This window comes from Sebastes umbrosus, chromosome 1 (assembly GCF_015220745.1).
Source record: "Sebastes umbrosus isolate fSebUmb1 chromosome 1, fSebUmb1.pri, whole genome shotgun sequence".
In the NCBI taxonomy this organism is placed as follows: Eukaryota; Metazoa; Chordata; class Actinopteri; order Perciformes; family Sebastidae; genus Sebastes; species Sebastes umbrosus.
In genome coordinates, this window is record NC_051269.1 from 6,184,626 (window position 1) to 6,210,908 (window position 26,283).

Here is a 26,283-nt window from a genome sequence, read left to right on the forward strand (position 1 = left end):
ATATAGTTTTATCAAGTTGCTAGTTCATAGTGTTTTCTGCAACGTAAATGTCTGCTGGGAAGATTTCCTCCCCTTCCTCCACATGATCTGACAAACCCTGGTTCACAGCTAAACAGCTAAGATTGCAAAAGGGAAGAGACGTTTAGGAGTTAGGACAGGGACAGGCTTAAAGAGGCTAAATACAGGTTTAGCAAGGGGGTGAGCGATGCTATAAGACTGAGGGTGAGAAACTCCAACAACTATTCTCAGTAAATGACTTTGCTTCTGTCTGGAAGGGTCTCGGACAGATTACAAATTAAGGCCTTGTTCAGACCTGGCATTACCATACGTCTTGGTTGATCCAATCAGTACGTCTCTTCACACCTGCATTAGAATGCGTCTCCACATGCGTCTTGAGTGACCACATGTAATCAGATCTCACTTCCCCGCTCTATATGCAAGTAAACACTTGACTGATACAGATTATGTCGCAATGTAATATTACAGGAATGTCTGTGGTGCTATCCTACATAGATATAAGGTTATATGGTTAGTTTCTGCCGGCGGTTCCTGTGATCCTCCATACTGCCAACACCACTGCCTTTGCCAGGCAACAGTGGTGTACCTAGCTTCGAGAGCCGGGAATGAGAGCGGGCGGATGTCTGTACAGAGCACCGAAATAAAACACTGACACATCACCGACGGCAGGCAGCAATCCATGTCCTGTGCCTATTCTGATATAGATAGGCCTGATAGATGAGATATATTTTGATAAGTTACTATAGCCTATAAAGAAAACCAACAGGGATGCAGTAGTGCACAGAAGCCGTTTCCATGCCGTTTCTTCTGCCTGTCTGTTCACATGAGGGGCGCAGTGAGACCCCTCTGATCCAAGCGGGACGTCAGTGGGCGGTCCGTAATGTGGCTCAGGACACATTCACTACACTCTGCTAAAACAATGTGGTCGGAAAGATCTGATCTCAATGCGTCTTGAGTGCGTTCACACCTGTATTTAGAGCTGTCCCCTTGTGATCGGATCACTGGGGACGCATGTTGACACCAGGTCTGAACAGGGCCTGAGATTCCTCGCTTTACAGTTAGATGTGTAATTTGGCCGGGTGTGACTCGGGTGTAAATAGACACTGCAAATTCCCTTTGCCTTCTGTCACACCTTACACACCTTAATAATGTTAAGTGGAGCTTTTTAAATTTAATAGCGGCTTGTCCACACTTAACATGCATTTCTGTGTTTTAACAGATGATGAGGTGACGGTGGGAAAGTTCTACGCAACCTTCCTAATCCAGGATTATTTCAGGAAAATGAAGAAGAGACAGGAAGAGTACTATGGCTTCCGGCCCACCAACAAAAGTGCTACCCATGAGATACAGGTAAGTGTTTTTAGTTGAATTAATCCTCCTATCCATACTGGCTGCAAAAGAAATTTCTATTTTAAAGCATTTTCAGTGTAAGTGACAAAATCCACAGCCCTTTTTCTGTGCAGAACACGCACACCAGATCCACAGAAAAATAACCACAGAAACCTCCGTGCTCTCTCTCACTTATAGCCAATCAGCTAGCAGTGACATTTAACCCCTTGACCGTTCAGTGTAAACTATAGTGCCAGTGGAGCCAAGAGATGTTAGCGGGGCCTCTAGTGAGGGTTGTGATATGGAGTTTACTGACTTAACTGACCATTAGTAAGAGAGTTTTGTGAGAAACAGTAATAAACACAGTGTTATTGGGTCCAGTCAGTGAACATATTAACGGCAAAATTGTGCACATCTACGGGAAGCAAATTGATGTGGAGATGGACTTTGACGTCGGCTAAACACTGCCTACTCATCTCTGTTTGATTGGCTACTTCAACGACTGAACATTTTTTAATTCTGGTAGTTTGGAGCATTGAGGCTGTGCAGTGGTTAGTGCTGTCAGCTTTACTGCGGAAATTCAGAAACATCGGGCTGTGTATCATCCTGAAATTACTTCACCTATCTCCCCAACCCCCACTGCTAAGAATGTCCCTCACGCAGATAGATAGTTGAGGGCCTTATTTAAATGGTAAACAATGGAAATGGAAAGTTCATTATTGTACTGCAGACGATGTTCTCAAATGTGCACACATGCGTCATGGACCTCAATGAGTTTAATCTTTGCTTTCTTCACAAACCATATCTGTGTCCATCAGGCAGGGTTGAGGAACATCGAGGAGGAGGCGGCTCCAGAGCTCCACAGGACCATCTCTGGAGACCTCGTGACTGAAGAAGAGATGGACCGAGCCACTGACGAAGCTGCTGCGGAGGGCATCTTCAGGGTAACAGGACGAGATGGAAAGATGAATGGATAGGTGGAGGGAGTGAGGGACGGAAGTATGAGAGGAATTATATAGGGTTTTACAAACAGTCTCCCCTGTCTTTATTCAAGATAGGAGAGCCTAAAAAAATAGATAGGAGAGCCTCTACAAACAATAGGGGTGTAACGATTCATCTACTACATCGATGTATTGATTTATATTCCTATGATCCAACTACATCAATAGGTACTCGGCAAGTTGTCCTTCACGGGAGACGTATATCGATATAAAATCGATTTGAAACTCAAAAATAGATTGTAGATGAAAGTTTCTCCACAGGTGCTTTCCCCGTGCGCTGTCGTTTTTTGACTCAGAGAAAATTCCTTTCCTTTCCCCGTCATGATATCTATGTGCACGCAGCATCAGCCTCAAGTATCCAGCCGGAGAGCAGACGGTCCGCGAGGCAAATTATCACGGGAGTAAAGTAAAAAACAAAACAGAAATTCAACTAACGTTAGTCTAACGTAGTTTCAAAACGTTTTCCCGTATGTTTTCATGTATGAAAAGACCCCAAATGAACCCTTTAGGTGGACTACTTGATTACTATAAGCAGATTATTTAAACAGCGTTTGTAGGAATGATTCTGTCCCAAGCTGTTTGATCACTATCAGCTGTTTGATCACTATCAGCTGTTTGATCACTATCAGCTGTTTGATCACTATTAGCTGCTTGATCACCATCAGCTGTTTGATCACCATCAGCTGTTTAATCACCATCAGCTGTTTGATCACTATCAGCTGTTTGATCACTATCAGCTGTTTGATCACTATCAGCGGTTGATCTCTGTATTATTGCTCTACTGTTTATATTGAAAATGAGGACAGAAGCAGCAGGTTAAATTACTGTTCATTTAACTTGAATAGAAGTTGGTTTATTCTATTTTTTGATAAATATTGCACTGTCTTGTATCGTTGTTTACTTGTTTATATGCATAATTAATTTATCTTTGATTCCCTGACAAGAAAAACTTTGAGGAATCCTGACCTGCTCTGTCCAGTATCCAGATATTTATTTCATTAAATTCAGTCACACTGACTGAATTTTTGGCAAAAGAAAGTTACTGTATCGATTTCAAATCATTGAATTGAATTGTATCGTATCGTATCGTATCGTATGGTGTCGTATCGTATCGTATCGTGTCGCTCTAGATAAGCCAAATATCGTCCTTGAATCGTAACAGAACCGTGGAAATCGTATCGTATCGTTGTAAAAACGTATCGTTACACTGTTGCCACGTATCAGTGTATTGACATGTGACTGTGAATATAACCCACAACAACTGTGCTATCTTCTCTAAAACAGAGACAAGGCAGTCTTTTTGGAAACCACTCCGACCCTTTTATTTTGGAGAGTGAGAAAGCCAATGCCAACCAGGCCACGAGCCAGCGCCCTCTGCAGATGGCAGAAGGACTCAACAACAACAATATAAACCTCAGTAACAGCAACACAAGTCACAGGTATGTGTTGATTAATGAGCAAACAAATGCAATAACAAAACCACCAGTAAAATACAACAACAAATACACTTTACTAAACATACATCTCTTCCATCTATCATCAGTGCATCATAAATTGTTGTCAGACATGCTGTCTTCATTTGTACACTAATGTCTACAATCATTTGACTTGAAATGTAGTAACACAGGACACAGACATTGGCATCGCAGCTGTATGGTTGCAGTTAGCCACTCAGCAACCAGGACACCACATGTAGTTTACACTGTTCTTTACGCCGTAGTTTGCTGGCGTGCATGTTTGCCTTAAACTAAGATTACACGACTGTTTCATTCTTCTCCCTTTGTTTTCTCAGCCTTTATTAACAGGAGTTTGGAAGAATTGGCCTCTGACCATCGATGTCTGTCAGAGTACTTCAAAGCCATGACCTTTGACTTTGGCAAAAATTGAGATGGAGCTTCTCAACAGATGCAAAGAAGGACTGTGCTGAAAGGGGCTGCCAAGGCTGCCAACCAAACCCACTTGCGAGCAATGTAGAGCAATAGGCTTAGGACCAGGAAAAACCTCCAATGTTAACCATTAATGTTGAGTGCTGAGACATGTAATACCACAAAACACTGCCTGTTACGGAAATACTTAAAAAGAAATATTTCAATTATTATTTTTTTCTTACCCTTATTTTGTCACAACTCTAAAAACAGGAGTTTTAAAGGGACTATTTGTAACTTTCAGAAATGCTTGTTAACAGCGACACCTGTGGCCGTGAAGTCAACGAAAGTCAGCGTCGGACTCGCGCTTGCTCACTCTACATAGACATGAACGAGCATCACTCAAAACAGTGAGGCGACACACGTCAGCTCAAACCACAATATCACTCTATATTTCAGCTGCTTGGCAGTAATGTTAGCTGACCAGACGAAGGTCTCTCCATGAATCAATGCTGATCCTAGTGTTGGCTTTTCCTGGTGGCTGAAGCAGGAAGAGAAATGTTGTCGTCTCCGAGCGCGCCCTCAGGGAGACACCGGCACCCGGTCGGAGACGATAACGTTTCTCGCTGCGGAGCTCCGTCACTTCACAAGACACGGAAAACCTCTGTTGGTCTGGAGGAGCTGCAGCAGTTATTTCTGCACAAACGTCCACTGTGCATTCACTAGATATTCTCAGAGCTAAACTAACTCTTCTGCAGTGTGGAGTGAGCGCGCGTTCACATCTGGAGGTGGAGCGAGACAGCGAGAACGCGCGCGGTGTGTGAGTGAAGGCAAGCAGGCAGAGGAGCAGAGACACGGGCCACACACGAGCGCTGTTATGTCCCGACCCGGTACATTTATAAGCTTAAAAAGTTACAAACAGTCCCTTTAATTGGAAGGTATTTATTTTAACCAAAATATAACCATAATGAAATTGTTGACTCCAAATGTCCCGTAGGTGTGAATGTAAGCGTGAATGGTTGTCTGTCTCTGTGTGTCAGCCCTGTGATAGTCTGGTTACTGTCCAGGGTGTACCTTGCCTTCACCCAATGTCAGCTGGGATCAGCTCCAGCTCAGGCTGTGGAGGCGCCCCACTGCAGCAGCAGCAGCCTCGGGCGGCCTCTGTCTAGCCTCTCTAACATAATATTTTCTGCCCTGCACTAGGATGCCATTTTCGCTGATGGAAACATAACACAGCTGAAGTAGCACTGATGTAGTTCTTTCGTATACCGAGTACGTCACTGTCACGTAAGTGGTATACAGAGGAACCTCAGATTTTACAGCTGGAGAACCACAGATTTCTCGATCAATTTAGCACACACTGGGGAATTTATTGCGTCAATCAACTACATTTACCACATAAAACATGGTGAATGTCTCTTCAGCTGCATTAACTGTTTTTTTTTACACCACTTATAGTTACTTATTTATAAAAGTCAAAGCCACTTTATTGCTTTATTACAAAACAGTCGATGATTCGACATGGCCTTCTCATCCCTATGGCGGTTTAACCTGCTGACCTCTTTTCACAACTGAAGCGTGTAACAACAACATACTTCCCCTAAGTAGTTTTTGCTGATCAAGGTACTTGTGTTACATGCCTACATGTAAAAACTGAGACAGTCCCATACAGTAAAGTTGTGGGCCGTTAAACGAAAACAGTGAGCTGGAAGACACTAAATTCGTCAGTAGAGTTGGGGGAAACCAGAAAGTTAGTGATAATTTCATTCATATGAGCGTTGTATTACACATTACACAATATTCATTCGATTCCTCTTTGATATAAAACATCTTAAAGGAACAGTGTGTAACATTTAGGGGGATCTATTGGCCGAAATTAACGCCCCTCAATTCGGCTGAGCCAACGGTGTGTGAATAGATTAGATCCTGATGGGCAGGTTGGCTCCTTGCAGCCTCTGCCATCAGTGTGTGAATATGTGAATGCTGACATGTAGTGTAAAGTGCTCTGAGTGGTCGGAAGACTAGAAAGGCGATATATATATCAATGCAAGTCTGTTTACTACTTTCTAGCCTAAACCTAACAAAGTAGTTTCCTGTGAAGACGGAAGTTTATTTAGAAAAGACTGCATACATGTAACGAGTGGAAATTGACACATGTCGCTGGACATTCATAGGAAAACAAACAAAAAAAGGAGTAATAACTTTTTCGTAACATATCATATGAACCGTGTGAGAATATGTTGAAATTGAATAGAATATTTATAAGTATGTTTTCTTTAGTGTATAATCACCTGAAAATAAGAATCATTGTGTTTTCGTTACCTTAGAATGAGTCGTTTATGTCTCCATACGGAGCAGGTCCTATTCACGGAGTCCGCCATGTTGCACCGCCATGTTTCTACAGTAACCCGGAACGGCCTGGGCTGGAGTCCCGTTGCTCTCAATCTCTTTCTTCATCACTCACTTCCCTCGTACATACACACTCTACGCACTGGCTCTACAGAGGGTCATTGATGGCCACCGTAGCTCCCTCACCATCTTGGCACTCGGGAGAGGCTTCAGTTGGTTGCAATCTCAACCTCACTGCCAGATACCGCCAGATCGTACACACTGTTCCTTTAATATATGCAGATTTATTCATATATAAATATGTAAGGATCACTCCATGCTTTTAAAGGAAAGAGCAATTAATGACCTTAGTTTAGACACGAAGCTGGTGGTATGCCTAGATAGTCCTTGGCCTTACTTTTGTGAGGTGTTTCAGTGTGTTTGATTAAAGTCTAAATGAACTGAATCTGCACCTGTGGTGTTTTGATTTGAAGAGCAGAAAGGCCTCACCGTACAAAGTTAAAGATTCTGTCATCCAAGAGGTAGGGAGCAAAACACAGTACATCAGAGGTGTGTCGCCCACCAGGGGCAAACTTGGAGACGAGGTGGCATAAAGAAGAATGTATTATGGATGGGTTTGTTAAGCAACAGTTTGATAATCCACTGGAAGATGTTGCAAATATATAGCAACCGCAATATCCTACAAAGGGAAGATGATGTCTCTTGTTGAAGATGAATATATGATTCTGGACATGTGTGTAATGGTTTAATGCTTTAATTGATTTTCCACTGAAACCTTGACTGAGAATCTTGTCCATTTACATTTTTTTTGATAATGCTTATTTGAGCAAAATGTATAACAGGCAATGGAATGGAAGGATAACATGATTTTAATTGATTTTCCACGGGAAAAATTGCTACGAGAAGGCATGTGTTCATTTGGCACTTCTTTGGCTGATGACAGTCTCCTCACTCGGAGAACTACGGTTAAAATGTCACCATGTTTGCTATCGTATCAAGACTACCTCTCCAATTAAAACACCTTGGGAAGAGACCGTACAGCCCATAAGCTGAGTTCACAAGTAACAAGTAAAATGTTCACCATTTACACACCAACCAGGCCCCGAAAGATGCAAAGACCAAAACGTTGAGTGATATGGCCGCTCAGGTCAAACCACATGTCGATGTGCTGGCCAAGGGAGACAGGTTAATGGTGGAGAATAAGCCTGAAGCCAGCTTGGCATCTACCCCCGCCCAGAGTTCTGGATGAGACAGGCACAGACAGACTGGGAAAACATAAACAGTGGTACCACTTAAAACCATTAACCTGTATTTATATTAACTTTGTCAGACAATGTTGAGGTCGTAAAATATAGGCTTGATCAGCAGCTTGCAATGACTGCTGAGTAACAGGTAGTATTTATGAGCCACGACCAAGTCCATATCTATCCATTTTTTACTTGCTCCATCGTCTGACACCAGAAACAGGCAGACATGTAAATTAAATTAAATACATTGTGAATTTGGCTGTATGAAAACACATTATATGTCATCACAGAGACTTTCTATGCTGCCCTCTCTCAGCTTTCCCTTGTAAGAGTTAATGTAAAGAAAATCTTAAATCAAAAAGATAGCATTTGTCTGCCACTGCTCATAAAGGTGTGTCAGTTTGGAGGAGGGTTAGGGTTGAGGGGATAAAAACTGCTTTCAGTACCTCTACTGAATTCAGCATCTCTGGAACGGAAGGTCGTTGAGACTCGGGACCAAGTTCTACTAGGGATAGATTTGGGTTAAAACACTTACTGTGTGTTACGAGGTGCACGGGGACCAGGTGAGTGAAATACTTTAAAAACTTTTTTTTTTTAAATGCCATAATAAAAAACATCTATGGTTTTTATAAAATCTATTGAGTCCAGTTGCTCTAGGTCAGAGGTCAGCAACCTTTACTATCAAAAGAGCCATTTTAGGCAAAAAAACAAAAACAAATCTGTCTGGAGCCGCAAAACATTTGAGCATTGTGATGACGGTAACACAGTTTATAGTCTAAGTATATAGTATATAAGTCTAATGCAGTGAGGGCCAAAGTGCAAATGTACTACGGAGTATTAGGGCCACATTGAGGGAAAAAAAATCTGAGATTTCTAGAAAAAAGTCTTAATATTACGAGAAAAAAGTCATAACGCAACGAGAAAAAGAAAATATCACGTAAAATTAATACTTTATAATATTGACTTTTTTTCTCGTAATATTATGACTTTATTCTTGAAATCTCCGATTTATTTATTTTTCGTCAATGTGGCCCTAATACTCCGTCGTACTGTCGTACCATAGACCTACAACAATGATAAATAAAAATGAAAATGTAAACAAAAAACAGTTATTCATTTCCATTTTTAAAAATCCACAATCCAGCCACTGGAGAGGGGCTAAAGAGCTGCATGTGGCTCCGGAGTCGCAGGTTGCTGACCCCTGGTCTATAGGGACAGAAGAGAGATTGGTTTAAAAAAAAAAGACTGTAAGACTCCCATAAAATATTGTTTCCTCAGCCCCTTCCTTAAAAGCGAGCAATGTTAAAATAGCAGCTTAAATAAATAGATAAAATAAATATGAATAGATATATATCTCTAAAAATATATTGGTCATTATAAATGATTTGTAAAAAAAAAAGATTTCATTAAAATAGATATGTAAGTGCTGTAAATCAAAGTGCCATGCTAAAATCATTTAAAACACACCAAACAATACACACAGTGGGTTAGTATTTAAAAAAATATATAAATATAAGTGCTGTTTAAAAAAATAATATTTAAAATAAAATTTAAGAATATTTATTACACGGCTGAGTTGAATACTCGATTCTGATTGGTCAATCACGGCGTTCTGTGGTCTGTAATTTCTGTATAACAGACCGTTGCTGTGTATAGCAGATCGTTGCTATGTATAGCAGACCGTTGCTATGTATAGCAGACCATTGATATGTATAGCAGACCGTTGTTATGTATAACAGAGCGTTGCTATGTATAGCAGACCGTTGCTATCTATAGCAGACCGTTGCAATGTATAGGAGACCGTTGCTATGTATAACAGACCGTTGCTATGTATAACAGACCGTTGCTATGTATAGCAGACTGTTGCTACGTATACCGTACCGTTGCTACGTATAACAGACCGTTACTATGTATAGCAGACCGTTGCTATGTATAGCAGACCGTTGCTATGTATAACAGACCGTTGCTATGTATAACAGACTGTTGCTATGTATAACAGACTGTTGCTATGGGCGCAGTTCTGATGTTGGACCGTTTTTGTGTCAAAATATTGATTTCTTCAGTAAGTAGCTGTGTAATAAGCGGGATAATGTACAGCTAGCGGGTCATTGTTGTGAAAGTATCCCCTTCAGGGTGATGAGACACCCCTCCGATTCGTGTCGGGGTGCATACATGCAAAATAAACTGCTACAAAAACATTTGCTCTAAACTGATTATAAATTATTTATTCAAGAGAAATCCTCACCTGCAGGTGGCATCCTTATTTATAGAGACATTTAGTCCTTTATTTAAAGAGAGAGAGGGTTGTGTATATATAATATATATATGTGTATAGGGAGAGAGAGAGTTTGAATTCTGTGGGTCAAAATAGAGTTGCCGGTTTCCCCCACATATACTGTAATCCACATTTCTTGCAAGTGATCAAATAGATGCAGTTCCTGAAATTAGGATTTCCTCATGTTCTAGTTTTGTAAACGCTTTTGTTATGTTGGTTATATATCCAGTCTTTGTGTCTAAAAACTTCAATTTTAGCCTTAACTAGAAGATCCTGTAATTTTTTGTTTTTCTTGAAGGCTGCAATTTTATGTTATAATCCTGCAGCACTTCAGGTCCTGTGATGAAGTTTTGAAAGTGATTCCTAACCACTCTGACAAGCTTAACAGTATAGCTGGAGAAAATGTTGTAACCAGTAGGAGTTGAGATGTGACAAGAATGGGTTTACTTTGTCTGAAGGTTTTAAAGACCTTTCTAAGAAAAGACCTGGACTATCCTCTAGTGGTCAAAGTTGAGAATAGCACATTTGTAGCAAGTTTGAAATCACTCTTCTTGTGTGCAGATTCAGTGGAATCTTTATAGATGTGACCTCACCAAGCCTGCAAACGTGTGCTTTGTATGGTGACTAGTTTTATAGAGCAGAGCATGTGTGTCTGTCTCTTTGAAGAACACTTTGTAGCGAATGATGACTGTGGAGGATGAAGAATATGACCTGATAATAGAACAATGTTGAACCTTTCTTAAACTCTTCCAGAAACACACACATCTACAGCTTCTTTATGATGTTCCAACAGATATTTCTAAATGTGTGAGGGTGCAAGTTTAATTAATAATTGACTTACTGTAGAATAATTGAAAAGTAGAGCTACTTCTGGTTGTACTACTTGTTGTTTCTGATCTACATTATAAAGATTGTAATGTGTTTACCGTCGTCTGTCGGGTCCGTTGAGACTCAGACTTTAGTTATAATAAGTTAACCCTCTTTGGTTCCTAACAAACACTTCTCTATTATTTTATATGCTTAATTAATCTGTGGTGAGATTATAAGAATATATAAATATTGCAGTCTTGAAGATTAATTTGGGGATATCCTGTTAGAGGTGCATTTGGTATCCATAATATAGATTATATCCATATAGATAAACTAGAAGTCTACATCTACAGATGTCGTCGTTGGGTTTAAGTTTTTTATTTCTTTTCTGCTTTCACAAATAAAATGAACATGAACAAAAAGGTTCTGATGTGTTCGTACTAGGGAGTTGATTTACCTCAAAAGAAATTATCCTCTAACTTACAGACGTCTCTTTCCCAATGTAAGTCTATAGGAAAAAGTCTTTTGGGAACCAATTTTCCCAAAAATTATCAAAAGTTTATTTTTTTTTCGTCATCAAAAATATACACACAACAGGGCACTGTCAATGTTGAGCATGGGCATCCCTGTTATCTGTTATTTTGTCTTGTCGATCTTCTTACAGATTTGCACCTCTCTTTATAATTGAACATGTATAAAGAAAAGAGAGGAAAAAATCAAACAAACAAAAAACAACCCTCCCTCATAAAGCCTCAGCCAATCACAGGTGTCTATGTCACACAACTCCCTGTGATAGGTAACTGATATGAGTGACAGGCTGCACAGCCTCTAAGAACACAACCTTCACTGAAAACTCAGTAACTCCAATAACAGACCTTTTTAACTTTATCTGAACATAACTCAGTCTTAACAGTGTCAGTATAACATCACAGTGAACACCACATGTCAGCCAGTCTGTTACAATAGAATCAGCGTTTTCACTCTAAAACAGCGGCTGTTGTCAGGAAAGCAGCAGAAAGAGTTTCCTGTTTGCTCCACTTTTTACTTTCGGTTTGTTTGTCCTCGTTTGCCCTCGCGCAGTCAGAAGCCGTTGACCGTTATCTGCGTCAGAGTGGTGTCTCTCGTGCAGTGACTCTAGAACTATGAAGCTCGTTGCTCTCGTGGGTCTGTGTCTCGTGACTCGGTGTGGAATAACGGCTGCTGGTGTAAACGGTGAGAACATCTACTGGTTTCTATTGTAGCATCATGTGGAGTCACTTTATCACTGCTGGAGAGAAGAACGAGAACATTCAGCTCCATTTAACATCAACACACATATCGATCCTGATCATTAGTACTGATCAGTATCATCATAATCAGCCTCCTTCTGGTTCATTACAGTCCTTTAATGAACTAAGCACTATTTAGCAGGGCGTCGTCTGTTTCTACTTCCTGTTAAACCTGATCTCAACCTGCGTGTGTCCTCTGCCTCAGGGTTATGAGAGGTTGTATTGAGGAGGAAATAATAATAATACATAATTAAATAAGAATCAGAGAAAGTTAATTAGTTACTCTGATTATTAATACAAAATATAATCAACTAATAAACGATGATGTAATATTATAGATTAAGATCAAACTTTCCACCCAGCAGGATATAAAGACATTAAAGTGTTTCTGAGAAAAGCTTCTTCCTGTCAAACCTTTAGGTCTACTACAGGTTTTATATGTGACATTTCTGCAGTATAGTAGATGATGAAGTAGAGCAGTTCAGTAGACTGAGTCATCACTAGCAACTGAAGGAGTTTCACTTCTTTAGTTCTGTGTTTTCCTCGTTGCTCTCTTGTTTCCTCTTTCTTCTTCTTCTTTCTTCTTTCTTCTTCTTTGTCATCACTTGGGGACTAGAGAAAGCGTTAAATGTAAGTTAATTATTAATGAGTGTGGCTCAGTAGCGGCTGGTGACTCAAACAATTGGTGAGGACAGGAGGAAAACCAACTCACAGTGTCATGTTATTTTATTAAGTTATTTCTTGTATTTTGCACTTGCACCTCCATTTCATGTCTGGACTCAGTGCTGCTTGATATATGTGCTCTCATGTTCCTCCTTTTATCATATGGGGTGTGGGGGGGGGGGGCTTACATGGGATTTCATTAAATATTTTAATCTGGAAAAAACTGTGTTTAACTCTCTTGTTATTGTTATTATAGAGCATATTAAACTTTTGTTAGATAGTGATAATATCTCCAGCTGGACTCTTTGTGGTTCATGTTGACCCTTGACCTCTAAACCAGAACAATCTGAATCAGGTTTATTACCCAGGTTGTCTGGTGTTTTAGTGCGTAACGGTCACAAGAAACACAGCAAGAGAAAACAGAAAGAAACTAATGCTGCAAGGCAAGTCTTCAAAATAAAATAGAAATTTACAATAAAAAACATGTAAAATATATTTGTTTTAAAACAAAAAGAGCTGCAGTGTTATACCCACTGTTTACTGGTATTATAGAAAACATTATCTACACACTAGACAGGCTTCAGTATTTTAGACAGATCAAGTTTCAACAATTACAGAGAAACCGTCGTCGTGAATTAAATTCATGGATCTCATTATTTTATATGTTGTACATTTTATTTTATATTTTGTGGCATATGTTAAAATATGAAATAAAATATGAAATACAATAATAAATATTTGTGGTAGACAGGTGTACAGTAATTGCAAAATGAATAAACTTAATGTAAACAGGAATATAGTAAATGTATATTTGTAATGAAAAGTAATAAATATATACAGAGATGAAACCAGGTTGTAAAACAGGAAGTAGCCTAAAGGTATATAAAGGTAAAGTGACATATAAAGGTAAAACATCAACTCATTCATTTTCCTAATTCAGGCTTTGTTTTCTAACACAACTACAGATTAAATATCTGTGTCAAGATATTTTTGACGTGTACAGTTTTTGTCATAATATCAGTAGAAATGACGCCTTGTTCTGTTGTTGCAGCTCGCGGGAGAAGCTTTTTTAAAAAAAATTGTATTCATTATCAAAAATATACATACAACAAGGCACTGTCAATTATCATAACAGTAAGAAAAAAACAACTTTAGGTTGAGCATGGGCAACAACATATATCACAGATAACATTCAAAGGGAATAAAAATGAAGTAAAACTGGTCAAGGAACAAGTAAAAAATAAAATAAAAATAATAAATTAATTAATTAATAACAAAAGAATATATATATATATATATATATATATATATCACAAAATAAAAGAAACAGGGCTCATCTCAAATTAATTTATACATATCAAATAAAGAGAATAACTGAACAGCTTTTGTGTCAGTCATAATTGACAATGATTTACTGAGCAGTTTTAGCTCATTCTTCATACTAGTCAGACAGGGTTTAGTTTTGAGGTATCTGCATTTATGTATAAAAAAAGTACTTAATAACAGGAAAATATTGATAACAAATTCCAAATTCCGATTCACAGCAAAGATACCACATGTGACCGTTTTCTCTGTCAGTGGTGACAGCTCAGTGCTCTTTGATAGTAGCAGCTCTGCAGGTCATTCCAGTAAAACTTCACTGATTCACAATGAAAAAACACATGTTCCAAACATTCAATTTCACTTTCACAGAATACACAGCCCAAATCCCTTTGGATTTCTAATCCTCGATGTAGTCAAACACAGTCCTGAACTAGCAGCAACCACCACCCCCCTTTTACATGTATATTCCCCTTGCTTTGTACTTGTATGTTATTTTGTCTTGTCGATCTTCTTACAGATTTGCACCTCTCTTTGTAATTGAACATGTATAACCGGTTATTGAAATAAAGAAAAGAGAGGAAAAAATCAAACAAACAAAAAAAACAACAACAACAACAACCCTCCCTCATAAAGCCTCAGCCAATCACAGGTGTCTATGTCACACAACTCCCTGTGATAGGTAACTGATATGAGTGACAGGCTGCACAGCCTCTAAGAACACAACCTTCACTGAAAACTCACTAACTCCAATAACAGACCTTTTTAACTTTATCTGAACATAACTCAGTCTTAACAGTGTCAGTATAACATCACAGTTAACACCACATGTCAGCCAGTCTGTTACAATAGAATCAGCGTTTTCACTCTAAAACAGCGGCTGTTGTCAGGAAAGCAGCAGAAAGAGTTTCCTGTTTGCTCCACTTTTTACTTTCGGTTTGTTTGTCCTCGTTTGCCCTCGCGCAGTCAGAAGCCGTTAACCGTTATCTACGTCAGAGTGGTGTCTCTCGTGCAGTGACTCTAGAACTATGAAGCTCGTTGCTCTCGTGTGTCTGTGTCTCGTGACTCGGTGTGGAATAACGGCTGCTGGTGTAAACGGTGAGAACATCTACTGGTTTCTATTGTAGCATCATGTGGAGTCACTTTATCACTGCTGGAGAGAACAACGAGAACATTCAGCTCCATTTAACATCAACACCAGCAGCAGTGAGATGGCACATATCGATCCTGATCAATAGTACTGATCAGTATCATCATAATCAGCCTCCTTCTGGTTCATTACAGTCCTTTAATGAACTGCGCACTATTTAGCAGGGCGTCGTCTGTTTCTACTTCCTGTTAAACCTAATCTCAACCTGCGTGTGTCCTCTGCCTCAGGGTTATGAGAGGTTGTATTGAGGAGGAAATAATAATAATACATAATTAAATAAGAATCAGAGAAAGTTAATTAGTTACTCTGATTATTAATACAAAATATAATCAACTAATAAACGATGATGTAATATTATAGATTAAGATCAAACTTTCCACCCAGCAGGATATAAAGACATTAAAGTGTTTCTGAGAAAAGCTTCTTCCTGTCAAACCTTTAGGTCTACTACAGGTTTTATATGTGACATTTCTGCAGTATAGTAGATGATGAAGTAGAGCAGTTCAGTAGACTGAGTCATCACTAGCAACTGAAGGAGTTTCACTTCTTTAGTTCTGTGTTTTACTCGTTGCTCTCTTGTTTCCTCTTTCTTCTTCCTCTTTCTTCTTTCTTCTTCTTTGTCATCACTTGGGGACTAGAGAAAGTGTTAAATGTAAATTAATTATTAATGAGTGTGGCTCAGTAGCGGCTGGTGACACAAACAATTGGTGAGGACAGGAGGAAAACCAACTCACAGTGTCATGATATTTTATTAAGTTATTTCTAGTATTTTGCACTTGCACCTCCATTTCATGTCTGGACTCAGTGCTGCTTGATATATGTGCTCTCATGTTCCTCCTTTTATCATATGGGGTGTGGGGGGGATTCCGGTGCAACGGACTGCTGTACAGGCAGTTTACTGACAGGCTTCTAGTGACGCGACACACTGCTGCACCGGGTCCTTCAGGGCTGCTACAACCAAGCCCTCAGGAAGAGCGCCGGTCGACGATCCGGACTCTCGTAGTGGCCAAACGGCGGTACTGCAACTTCCGTGTCCGTCACGTGATCCAAATCAACTTCCCAGTATGAACACCCTAATAGCCCCTATTTAAACATTACGTTTTTAAAGTTGTAAAACTCACTAATAGCTGAATCCACAGTTATTTCCCTTTCTCTGCTTTTTTTTTTTTCTTTTTTTTTTTTTCACAAACTGGTCATACAGGTTCAATTACAAAGATATGTGCAAACTGTAAAAGGAACAACAAGACAAAATAACAGATGCCAGGGGATAAACAGCTTACAAGTACAAAGCCAGGGGAAATAACATTTAGATAAATATATTAAAGGAGGTGCATAAAGTTACCGTCTTAATAGCTTTATTGTTTTCAGAGGAGAGAATCAATTTTATGTATTGTTTGGTTTCATGTTCAAATACAAAAAAATAAAGTTTAGATTTACTAAATTTGGATTTATGTATATGAAATTTAGCTAAGAGAATAAGCAGATTAATAATATAATGTTCTTTGATTTTACTGTTACCTTTATGGAAACCAAACAAAACATTCTCTAGACATAGAATAAAATCAGGGTCAATATTATCAATAATGAATCTCCTCAAGTCCTTCCACAGCCTGTTGCTATGGTCACAGTGCCAGAATAGATGAAGAAGAGTTTCTGGGAGTACATCACAGAATGAACCGTTTACATTGATGTCCTGTTTAAACTTAACAAGATAATGACTTGCTGAATAATACCTGTGAAGGATTTTAAAGGATACTTCTCTTATTTTGTTTGTCAAAAGATACTTATGGGGTAGAGTCCAGATGTTCTTCCACTAGAGGTCTTTAAAGGGACTATTTGTAACTTTGTACGCGCATAAATGTAGCGGGTCGTCACACATGCGCGCTCACATATGCGCGTTCGCGTGTGGCCGCTGCCTCTCCAACTCTGCCTGCCTGCCTTCGCTCAGAGAGTGCGCGCGTTCTCAGCTCGCTCCACCTCTAGACGTGAACGCGCGCTCACTCCACACTGCAGAAGAGTTAGTTTAGCTCTGAGAATATCTAGTGAATGTACAGTGGACGTTTGTGCAGAAAAAAAATGCTGCAGCTCCTCCAGACCAACAGAGCTTTCCCGTGTCTTGTGAAGTGACGGAGCTCCTTAGCTAGTAACGTTACCCTCTCGTTACCGACCGGGTGCCGGTGTCTCCTCTGCTCTCTCCGGCTGCGGGCGGAGAGAGCAGAGGAGACATGCTGCAGAGCGCCGCTGCTTCAGCCTGCACTGATGCAGGAAAAGCCAACACTAAGATCAGATCTAAATCATGTTCATGGAGAGACCTTCGTCTGGTCAGCTAACATTACTGCCAAGCAGCTGAAATATAGAGTGATATTGTGGTTTTAGCTGACGTGTGTCGCCTCACTGTTTTGAGCGATGCTCGTTCAGGTATATTGAGAGCGAGCAAGCGCGAGCCCGACGCTGACTTTCGTTGATTTCACGGCCACAGGTGTCGCTGTTAAGAAGCATTTCTGAAAGTTACAAATAGTCCCTTTAACAAGGTTGTTCCAGTAATTGACAACATAAGGCACACAAACAATATCATTCTGAAATAAATTACGTATACCTTTATTATTTTTGGTAGACAAAAAACATATCCTGCCCACGGGAGTGTCCCCTGGATTAGGAATCTGTGGTACAAATCCCTGTTCAGTTGCACCTTTTAATAACATAATGACTCCAGAGGGGACAGCGTCCATGACAACAGCGTACTCTTTTGGAGTTACAGGGATCTGTATCCAGTTCTCTTAATACATCCATGCCAGGTGATCACGTACAATGCAGCGGTAGAGACTGAGGATGACATTTGGACATCATCATTGGACCAACCCGCTGTCAATCATGTATTCTGCTGGTTGTTGATTCGTAACCAGCTAAAGGAGGTTATCCTCCCTTGGAGCGTCATTTGACGTATTTTGGCCAATCACAGACAAGCATGAAAAAAATTAAATGCATTGAGTTGATAGGAGAAGTCCCGCCCCAAGGTGCCACAATTCAACAGTCACTTCACACACAGGCTGCTCTTTCCTTTCTGTCGACAGGGCGATGCTGAGGGTCTCTCATCCCCCTGAAGGGGATTCTTTCACAACAATGACCCGCTAGCTGTACATTATACTGCTTATTACACGGCTACTGACTGAAGAAATCAATATTTTGACACAAAAACGGTCCTCCAGAGTCCAACATCAGAACTGCGCCCATAGTAACGGTCTGTTATACAGAAATTACAGACCGCAGAACACCATGATTGACCAATCAGATTCGAGTATTCAACACAGCCGTGTAATAATCAGGATTTAAATAATGGATTTTTTCCAAAGAAGAGAGAAAAAATATTTGATAAATGATGCTGAGATTTGGTAATGGTTTATTTCAACCAATTACTCTTTTATATATTTTGATCTCCGTCTTGCCTCTATGGACCAGCCTCTACTGGTGTGGCTGCTTCAGACTAGTGAGAAAAATAAGGACTCAATAAAAGAAATATAAAGGATCACAGCTCAAGACTAAAAAAAACTAAAATGTAAAAATGTGTAAATATTCTATCTGGAGGGCAGTGTGAAGGATTTCCTGAGGTCAAAAAACAAGAAAAATGTCTTGTTATTGATAACATCAAACTTCCATATATACATCTAAACTTAATTATTCTGCATGTAAACATACTGATTAATACTTATATTTATATTCCAGGGCCAAAAGTCGTGGAAGAAGGAAGTGATGTCATCTTACCCTGTTCCCTCAGCACCAAGGAGAACATTCAGTCAACAAAGTTTGACTGGAAGAAAGATGGTCCGAGGGATGACCGTGAGGTGTTCCTGTATGATGCAGGCATTCATTACAACAACGGATATCCAGGTCAGAGCGAGACGTTCAAAGGTCGAGTCTCACATTTTCCAGACCAACTGAAGTACGGCAACGCCTCCATAATCATCAGATATACAAAGATGACCGACAGTGGAAACTACACCTGTGATTTTCCACGTCTTCAACCAAGTCAGATATTCCGGGTTGAGCTTATTGTTGGTGAGTACTTTGATAAAACAGTTAAAGATGTCCGCTCATTTACTGACATTACAGCAGTCTGATGAAATCTGAAATCTTGTTTCAAGCATACTCCGACTTTAATCCATCCAGGACTGACTCAAACCAGTCAGATCCGTCAACGTGTTTTAGATGGAATAAAAAATCTGTTCAATAAACAGGAAAACTAATTTCTGTTCCAGCTGTGTGATAATATTTCACAAGCACTCTAACATGTGTTTTGTTTTGCCTTTCAGCTTGTGACTTAAAAGACAGAACAGGTGAAAACATCCCAGGTGAGTCCTGCTTATTATGACGTCACTCTACCTCTCACATGTATGTGACGTTTGTCTTCACAGGTCTGATATCATTTATAAAACTTTATTCATCACTGTGTGAAACAGATTGAGATCATTCTTCTTCACATTAGATTAGATTCTACTTTACTGTCATTACACAGAGTAACGTTACAGGTACTGAGACAACCACATGCAGTTTAGCATCCAACCAGCAGTGTAGTAGTAAAGAGTATATACAGAATGAACTGTATATATATAATAAATATAGAATGTAGAATAAATGGTAAGGGGAACATATATTAAGATACAGAATGAACATGTGCAACAGTTACAGTAGACAGTGCATTTATAAACATAAGAAAAATATATATATTAAGGTACAGATGTAAGTACAGGAAATGCTCAGTAGACATTATATACAGGACAAACAGTTGGAGTTATGATATGAACACATTTATACGCAAATATCTCTGTGTGAATACATGTTAATGATTTAAAAGTTTTATTTAACAAGAGACTTTCTTTTTCTTTAATATTATTATTCCTGGCTTTGAAGATGTATGATATCTCTTTTTGTCCACTCTTTCCACATGGCTTGTATATCCGTTTGTACTGCCAGTGAATGGAACAACAATACATTTTGGAATTAAAAGAAATACAATAGTATTATATAAAAGGTTTATTTAAAAAAAAGTTAACTATTTTTACAACGACAGTGAATAGAAATTGTATTTATTGTGCTTTGGTTACACTTTGTTGTCCATCCCAATGGAAAAACACAAAAAACACCAACACTCAATTCCCAATATATTAGATACACATAACTAAAACTAAGCAGTGTTATGAAACGACCCAGGAATAAATCTTCATGTTCAGTTTCTGTTGAAGATGTTCTAGAGAGGTGTTATTGTGTTATACTGAGAGGTGTTTCTAATATTTAGTCTACCATCATTGATATTAAATTCTCTACTTGTGTTTTACAAAAAGTAAAATTCGAAAAATAAAATAAAGCATTCCAGTAAAATCTTTAATAAACGTTGCTCGGCTGCAAAGGCAGAACTTCAACAAATTTTATCATTCATTTTCCATTCGGGCAGCATGATTAAATATATTTCTCATGAACACACTGAGGACCCAAAGACACAATGGATGTGTAATGTGTATAGCCTAGCCTACCTTTGAAGACTCTATTTTACATATTTTGCAACAAATTGTTTTATGTTGTTGTAGCACAACAAATTCAGTAGTTCTTCACTGTATATGTGCAGCACTCATACAGTGATTTTAAAAGTTAAATGTGTTTGAAATATCATGCACTGTTGTGCTTTTCCATTTCTCTCTGACATTGTAAACTACATTTACAAGGGATGAAAAGAACAGATTATATTTGTAATGCTGTAATTATCCTCAATAATCTATTGTTTCTACTGTGTTCACAGGTGCAGCTCCGAAACCATCTGTCACGTCACTTAAAACCACAAAGTACAGGTGGCGGCTACAGTGTGAAGTTCGCGGTGCTTTTCCAGAACCTAAAGTAGAGTGGCAGAACAGTGATGGAAACATCCTTCCTGCTGAGAAACCTCAGGTGTCTAAAAGTGGAGACCGCTACGACGTCATCCTCCAGGTTACTGTGACCAAGACCGACTACTATCGCTGTGTAGCCACACAGGAGACAATCTGCCATCAGACTTATGTATATATCGGTGGTAAGATTCTTCCTTATCATATCTTTATATTCAATTCATATTTACTGTTTATGTGTTAATGTGTCTTCAGACTGAACTCAAAGCAAATTGTGATGAAGAATCTATTGAAAAGGTTTCTAAGAGAGTGAAGACTTGTCTGTCCTACTGAGACTCTGAGACTCGTCTTCATGAATCTACAGAGATTAGAGGAAGAATGAGATGAAGAAACAACAGACAGAAGTGGAGGATGTGGTACATTTCTAGTTGAGGATGAACTGTTCCATAAACACACAGTTGGTGTGTTGATCGTCAGCCAACTCCAGCTAACGTCTGTGTTGTCAGTATTTCTGTGCTGAATAAACACAAACAGTCAAATTCACACATTAAATAGAGACAAAAGTGAAGTCAGTGTTCAGTCTGAATTCACCTTTTAGGAGCATCTTCATCATGAATCATTGAGACCATCTACAGCTGTGATTCTACTCTGATACCAGATGTGCTGCTCTACATGATCCTCAGCCACATCCTCACTGTCACATGTACTGGTTGGAGACATGTTTCAGAGGACGAGTTAGAGGACAGAAGTGATGGAGACATGTTTCAGAGGACGAGTTAGAGGACAGAAGTGATGGAGACATGTTTCAGAGGAAGAGTTAGAGGACAGAAGTGATGGAGACATGTTTCAGAGGACGAGTTAGAGGACAGAGGTGATGGAGACATGTTTCAGAGGACGAGTCAGAGGACAGAAGTGATGGAGACATGATTCAGAGGAAGAGTCAGAGGACAGAAGTGATGGAGACATGTTTCAGAGGACGAGTCAGAGGACAGAAGTGATGGAGACGTGTTTCAGAGGAAGAGTTAGAGGACAGAAGTGATGGAGACGTGTTTCAGAGGAAGAGCTGGAGGACAGAAGTGATGGAGACATGTTTCAGAGGACGAGTTAGAGGACAGAAGTGATGGAAACGTGTTTCAGAGGAAGAGCTGGAGGACAGAAGTGATGGAGACGTGTTTCAGAGGACGAGTTAGAGGACAGAAGTGATGGAGACATGTTTCATAGGAAGAGTTAGAGGACAGAGGTGATGGAGACATGTTTCAGAGGAAGAGTTAGAGGACAGAAGTGATGGAGACATGTTTCAGAGGACGAGTTAGAGGACAGAAGTGATGGAAACGTGTTTCAGAGGAAGAGCTGGAGGACAGAAGTGATGGAGACGTGTTTCAGAGGACGAGTTAGAGGACAGAAGTGATGGAGACATGTTTCATAGGAAGAGTTAGAGGACAGAGGTGATGGAGACATGTTTCAGAGGACGAGTTAGAGTACCGAAGTGATGGAGACATGTTTCAGAGGACGAGTTAGAGGACAGAAGTGATGGAGACGTGTTTCAGAGGACGAGTTAGAGGACAGAAGTGATGGAGACGTGTTTCAGAGGAAGAGTTAGAGGACAGAAGTGATGGAGACGTGTTTCAGAGGAAGAGTTAGAGGACAGAAGTGATGGAGACATGTTTCAGAGGACGAGTTAGAGGACAGAAGTGATGAAGACGTGTTTCAGATGACGAGTTAGAAGACAGAAGTGATGGAGACGTGTTTCAGAGGACGAGTTAGAGGACAGAAGTGATGGAGACATGTTTCAGAGGACGAGTTAGAGTACCGAAGTGATGGAGACATGTTTCAGAGGATGAGTTAGAGGACAGAAGTGATGGAGACGTGTTTCAGAGGAAGAGCTGGAGGACAGAAGTGATGGAGACATGTTTCAGAGGACGAGTTAGAGGACAGAAGTGATGAAGACGTGTTTCAGGGGACGAGTTAGAGGACAGAAGTGATGGAAACATGTTTCAGAGGAAGAGTTAGAGGACCGAAGTGATGGAGACATGTTTCAGAGGACGAGTTAGAGGACAGGAGTGATGGAGACATGTTTCAGAGGAAGAGTTAGAGGACAGAGGTGAAGGAGACATGTTTCAGAGGACGAGTTAGAGGACCGAAGTGATGGAGACATGTTTCAGAGGACGAGTTAGAGGACAGGAGTGATGGAGACATGTTTCAGAGGAAGAGTTAGAGGACAGAGGTGAAGGAGATATGTTTCAGAGGACGAGTTAGAGGACAGAAGTGATGGAGACATGTTTCAGAGGACAAGTTAGAGGACAGAAGTGATGGAGACATGTTTCAGAGGAAGAGTTAGAGGACAGAAGTGATTGAGACATGTTTCAGAGGACGAGTTAGAGGACAGAAGTGATGGAGACATGTTTCAGAGGAAGAGTTAGAGGACAGAAGTGATGGAGACATGTTTCAGAGGACGAGTTAGTGGACAGAAGTGATGGAGGCATGTTTCAGAGGACGAGTTAGAGGACCGAAGTGATGGAGACGTGTTTCAGAGGACGAGTTAGAGGACAGAAGTGATGGAGACGTGTTTCAGAGGAAGAGTTAGAGGACAGAAGTGATGGAGACATGTTTCAGAGGAAGAGTTAGAGGACAGAAGTGATGGAGACATGTTTCAGAGGACGAGTTAGAGGACAGAAGTGATGAAGACGTGTTTCAGATGACGAGTTAGAGGACAGAAGTGATGGAGACGTGTTTCAGAGGACGAGTTAGAGGACAGAAGTGATGGAGACATGTTTCAGAGGACGAGTTAGAGTACCGAAGTGATGGAGACATGTTTCAGAGGACGAGTTAGAGGACAGAAGTGATGGAGACGTGTTTCAGAGGAAGAGCTGGAGGACAGAAGTGATGGAGACATGTTTCAGAGGACGAGTTAGAGGACAGAAGTGATGAAGATGTGTTTCAGGGGACGAGTTAGAGGACAGAAGTGATGGAAACATGTTTCAGAGGAAGAGTTAGAGGACCGAAGTGATGGAGACATGTTTCAGAGGACGAGTTAGAGGACAGGAGTGATGGAGACATGTTTCAGAGGAAGAGTTAGAGGACAGAGGTGAAGGAGACATGTTTCAGAGGACGAGTTAGAGGACAGAAGTGATGGAGACATGTTTCAGAGGACAAGTTAGAGGACAGAAGTGATGGAGACATGTTTCAGAGGAAGAGTTAGAGGACAGAAGTGATTGAGACATGTTTCAGAGGATGAGTTAGAGGACAGAAGTGATGGAGACATGTTTCAGAGGAAGAGTTAGATTACAGAAGTGATGGAGACATGTTTCAGAGGACGAGTTAGTGGACAGAAGTGATGGAGGCATGTTTCAGAGGACGAGTTAGAGGACCGAAGTGATGGAGACATGTTTCAGAGGACGAGTTAGAGGACAGGAGTGATGGAGACATGTTTCAGATTTAAGAGTTAGAGGACAGAAGTGATGAAGACGTGTTTCAGAGGAAGAGTTAGAGGACAGAGGTGAAGGAGACATGTTTCAGAGGACGAGTTAGAGGACAGAAGTGATGGAGACATGTTTCAGAGGAAGAGTTAGAGGACAGAAGTGATGGACACTGAGAAGAGTTGAACAGACTGACACTTATAGTATCACAACACAACATATTCTATATTATTACACCATAAAAACATCTTTAATATCCAGATGTTGATTTCTTCAGTAACAGACTGAAGGTCAGCTCTGATCCTGAGCTCCTTTTCTCTTCAGTCTGTTTTTTTCCAGTGTTACCTCTCTGCCAAGTCGATGGTGTTTCCACAAGAAGACATTGTTTTGAAAGAATCCCCGACAGGGCGATGCTGAGGGTCTCTCATCCCCCTGAAGGGGATTCTTTCACAACAATGACCCGCTAGCTGTAAATTATACTGCTTATTACACGGCTACTTACTGAAGAAATCAATATTTTGACACAAAAACGGTCCTCCAGAGTCCAACATCAGAACTGCGCCCATAGCAACGGTCTGTTATACATAGCAATGGACTGTTTTACAGAAATTACAGACCGCAGAACACCATGATTGAACATCAGAATCCAGTATTCAACACAGCCGTGTAATAATCAGGATTTAAATAATGGATTTTTTCCAAAGAAGAGAGAAAAAATATTTGATAAATGATGCTGAGATTTGGTAATGGTTTATTTCAACCAATTACTCTTTTATATATTTTGATCTCCGTCTTGCCTCTATAGACCAGCCTCTACTGGTGTGGCTGCTTCAGACTAGTGAGAAAAATAAGGACTCAATAAAAGAAATATAAAGGATAACAGCTCAAGACTAAAAAAAACTGTAAATGTAAATGTAAAAATGTGTAAATATTCTATCTGGAGGGCAGTGTGAAGGATTTCCTGAGGTCAAAAAACAAGAAAAGTTTCTTCTTATTGATAACATCAAACTTCCATATATACGTCTAAACTTAATTATTCTGCATGTAAACATACTGATTAATACTTATATTTATATTCCAGGGCCAAAAGTCGTGGAAGAAGGAAGTGATGTCATCTTACCCTGTTCCCTCAGCACCAAGCAAAACATTACGTCAGAGCTGTTTGACTGGAAGAAAGATGGTCCGAGTGATGAACGCGAGGTGTTCATGTGTGATGCAGGCATTCATTACAACAATGGACGTTCAGGTCAGAGTAAGACGTTCAAAGGTCGAGTCTCACATTTTAAAGACCAACTGAAGTACGGCAACGCCTCCATAACCATCAAAAAAACAGAGGTGACCGACAGTGGAAACTACACCTGTGATTTTCCACGTCTTCAGCCACATCAGATATTCCGCCTTGAGCTTATTGTTGGTGAGTACTTTGATAAAACAGTTAAAGATGTCCGCTCATTTACTGACATTACAGCAGTCTGATGAAATCTGAAATCTTGTTATAAGCATACTCCGACTTTAATCCATCCAGGACTGACTAAAACCAGTCAGATCTGTGAGCGTGTTTTAGATGGAATAAAAAATCTGTTCAATAAACAGGAAAACTCATTTCTGTTTCAGCTGTGTGATAATATTTCACAAGCACTCTAACTTGTGTTTTGTTTTGCCTTTTAGATCGTGTCTTAACCTCTTGAGGCTCATTTAGATT

At 39.9% G+C, this 26,283-nt stretch overlaps 2 protein-coding genes and 1 long non-coding RNA gene across 3 annotated transcripts in view; all 3 read left to right on the plus strand.

Moving 5' to 3' along the window:
- Positions 1-4,567, plus strand: part of LOC119495562 (dihydropyridine-sensitive L-type skeletal muscle calcium channel subunit alpha-1-like) — a 51,763-nt gene extending 47,196 nt beyond the window's left edge. The window contains exons 39-42 of the mRNA XM_037782195.1: positions 1,238-1,368; positions 2,166-2,291; positions 3,633-3,787; positions 4,141-4,567. Of these exons, the coding sequence (XP_037638123.1) occupies positions 1,238-1,368; positions 2,166-2,291; positions 3,633-3,787; positions 4,141-4,150 (422 nt within the window). The 3' untranslated portion in view covers positions 4,151-4,567. The remainder of the gene's footprint in view (positions 1-1,237; positions 1,369-2,165; positions 2,292-3,632; positions 3,788-4,140) is intronic.
- A 10,343-nt stretch (positions 4,568-14,910) lies between these two features.
- Positions 14,911-26,283, plus strand: part of LOC119484654 (hemicentin-1-like) — a 199,350-nt gene continuing 187,977 nt past the window's right edge. The window contains exons 1-6 of the mRNA XM_037763624.1: positions 14,911-15,243; positions 19,016-19,348; positions 19,603-19,644; positions 21,081-21,350; positions 25,663-25,995; positions 26,250-26,257. Coding sequence (XP_037619552.1) covers positions 15,174-15,243; positions 19,016-19,348; positions 19,603-19,644; positions 21,081-21,350; positions 25,663-25,995; positions 26,250-26,257 — 1,056 coding nt within the window. The 5' untranslated portion in view covers positions 14,911-15,173. The remainder of the gene's footprint in view (positions 15,244-19,015; positions 19,349-19,602; positions 19,645-21,080; positions 21,351-25,662; positions 25,996-26,249; positions 26,258-26,283) is intronic.
- Positions 24,365-24,710, plus strand: LOC119486175. The gene is made up of 2 exons (XR_005206476.1): positions 24,365-24,578; positions 24,662-24,710. It is a non-coding gene; the product is annotated as an uncharacterized LOC119486175 (long non-coding RNA).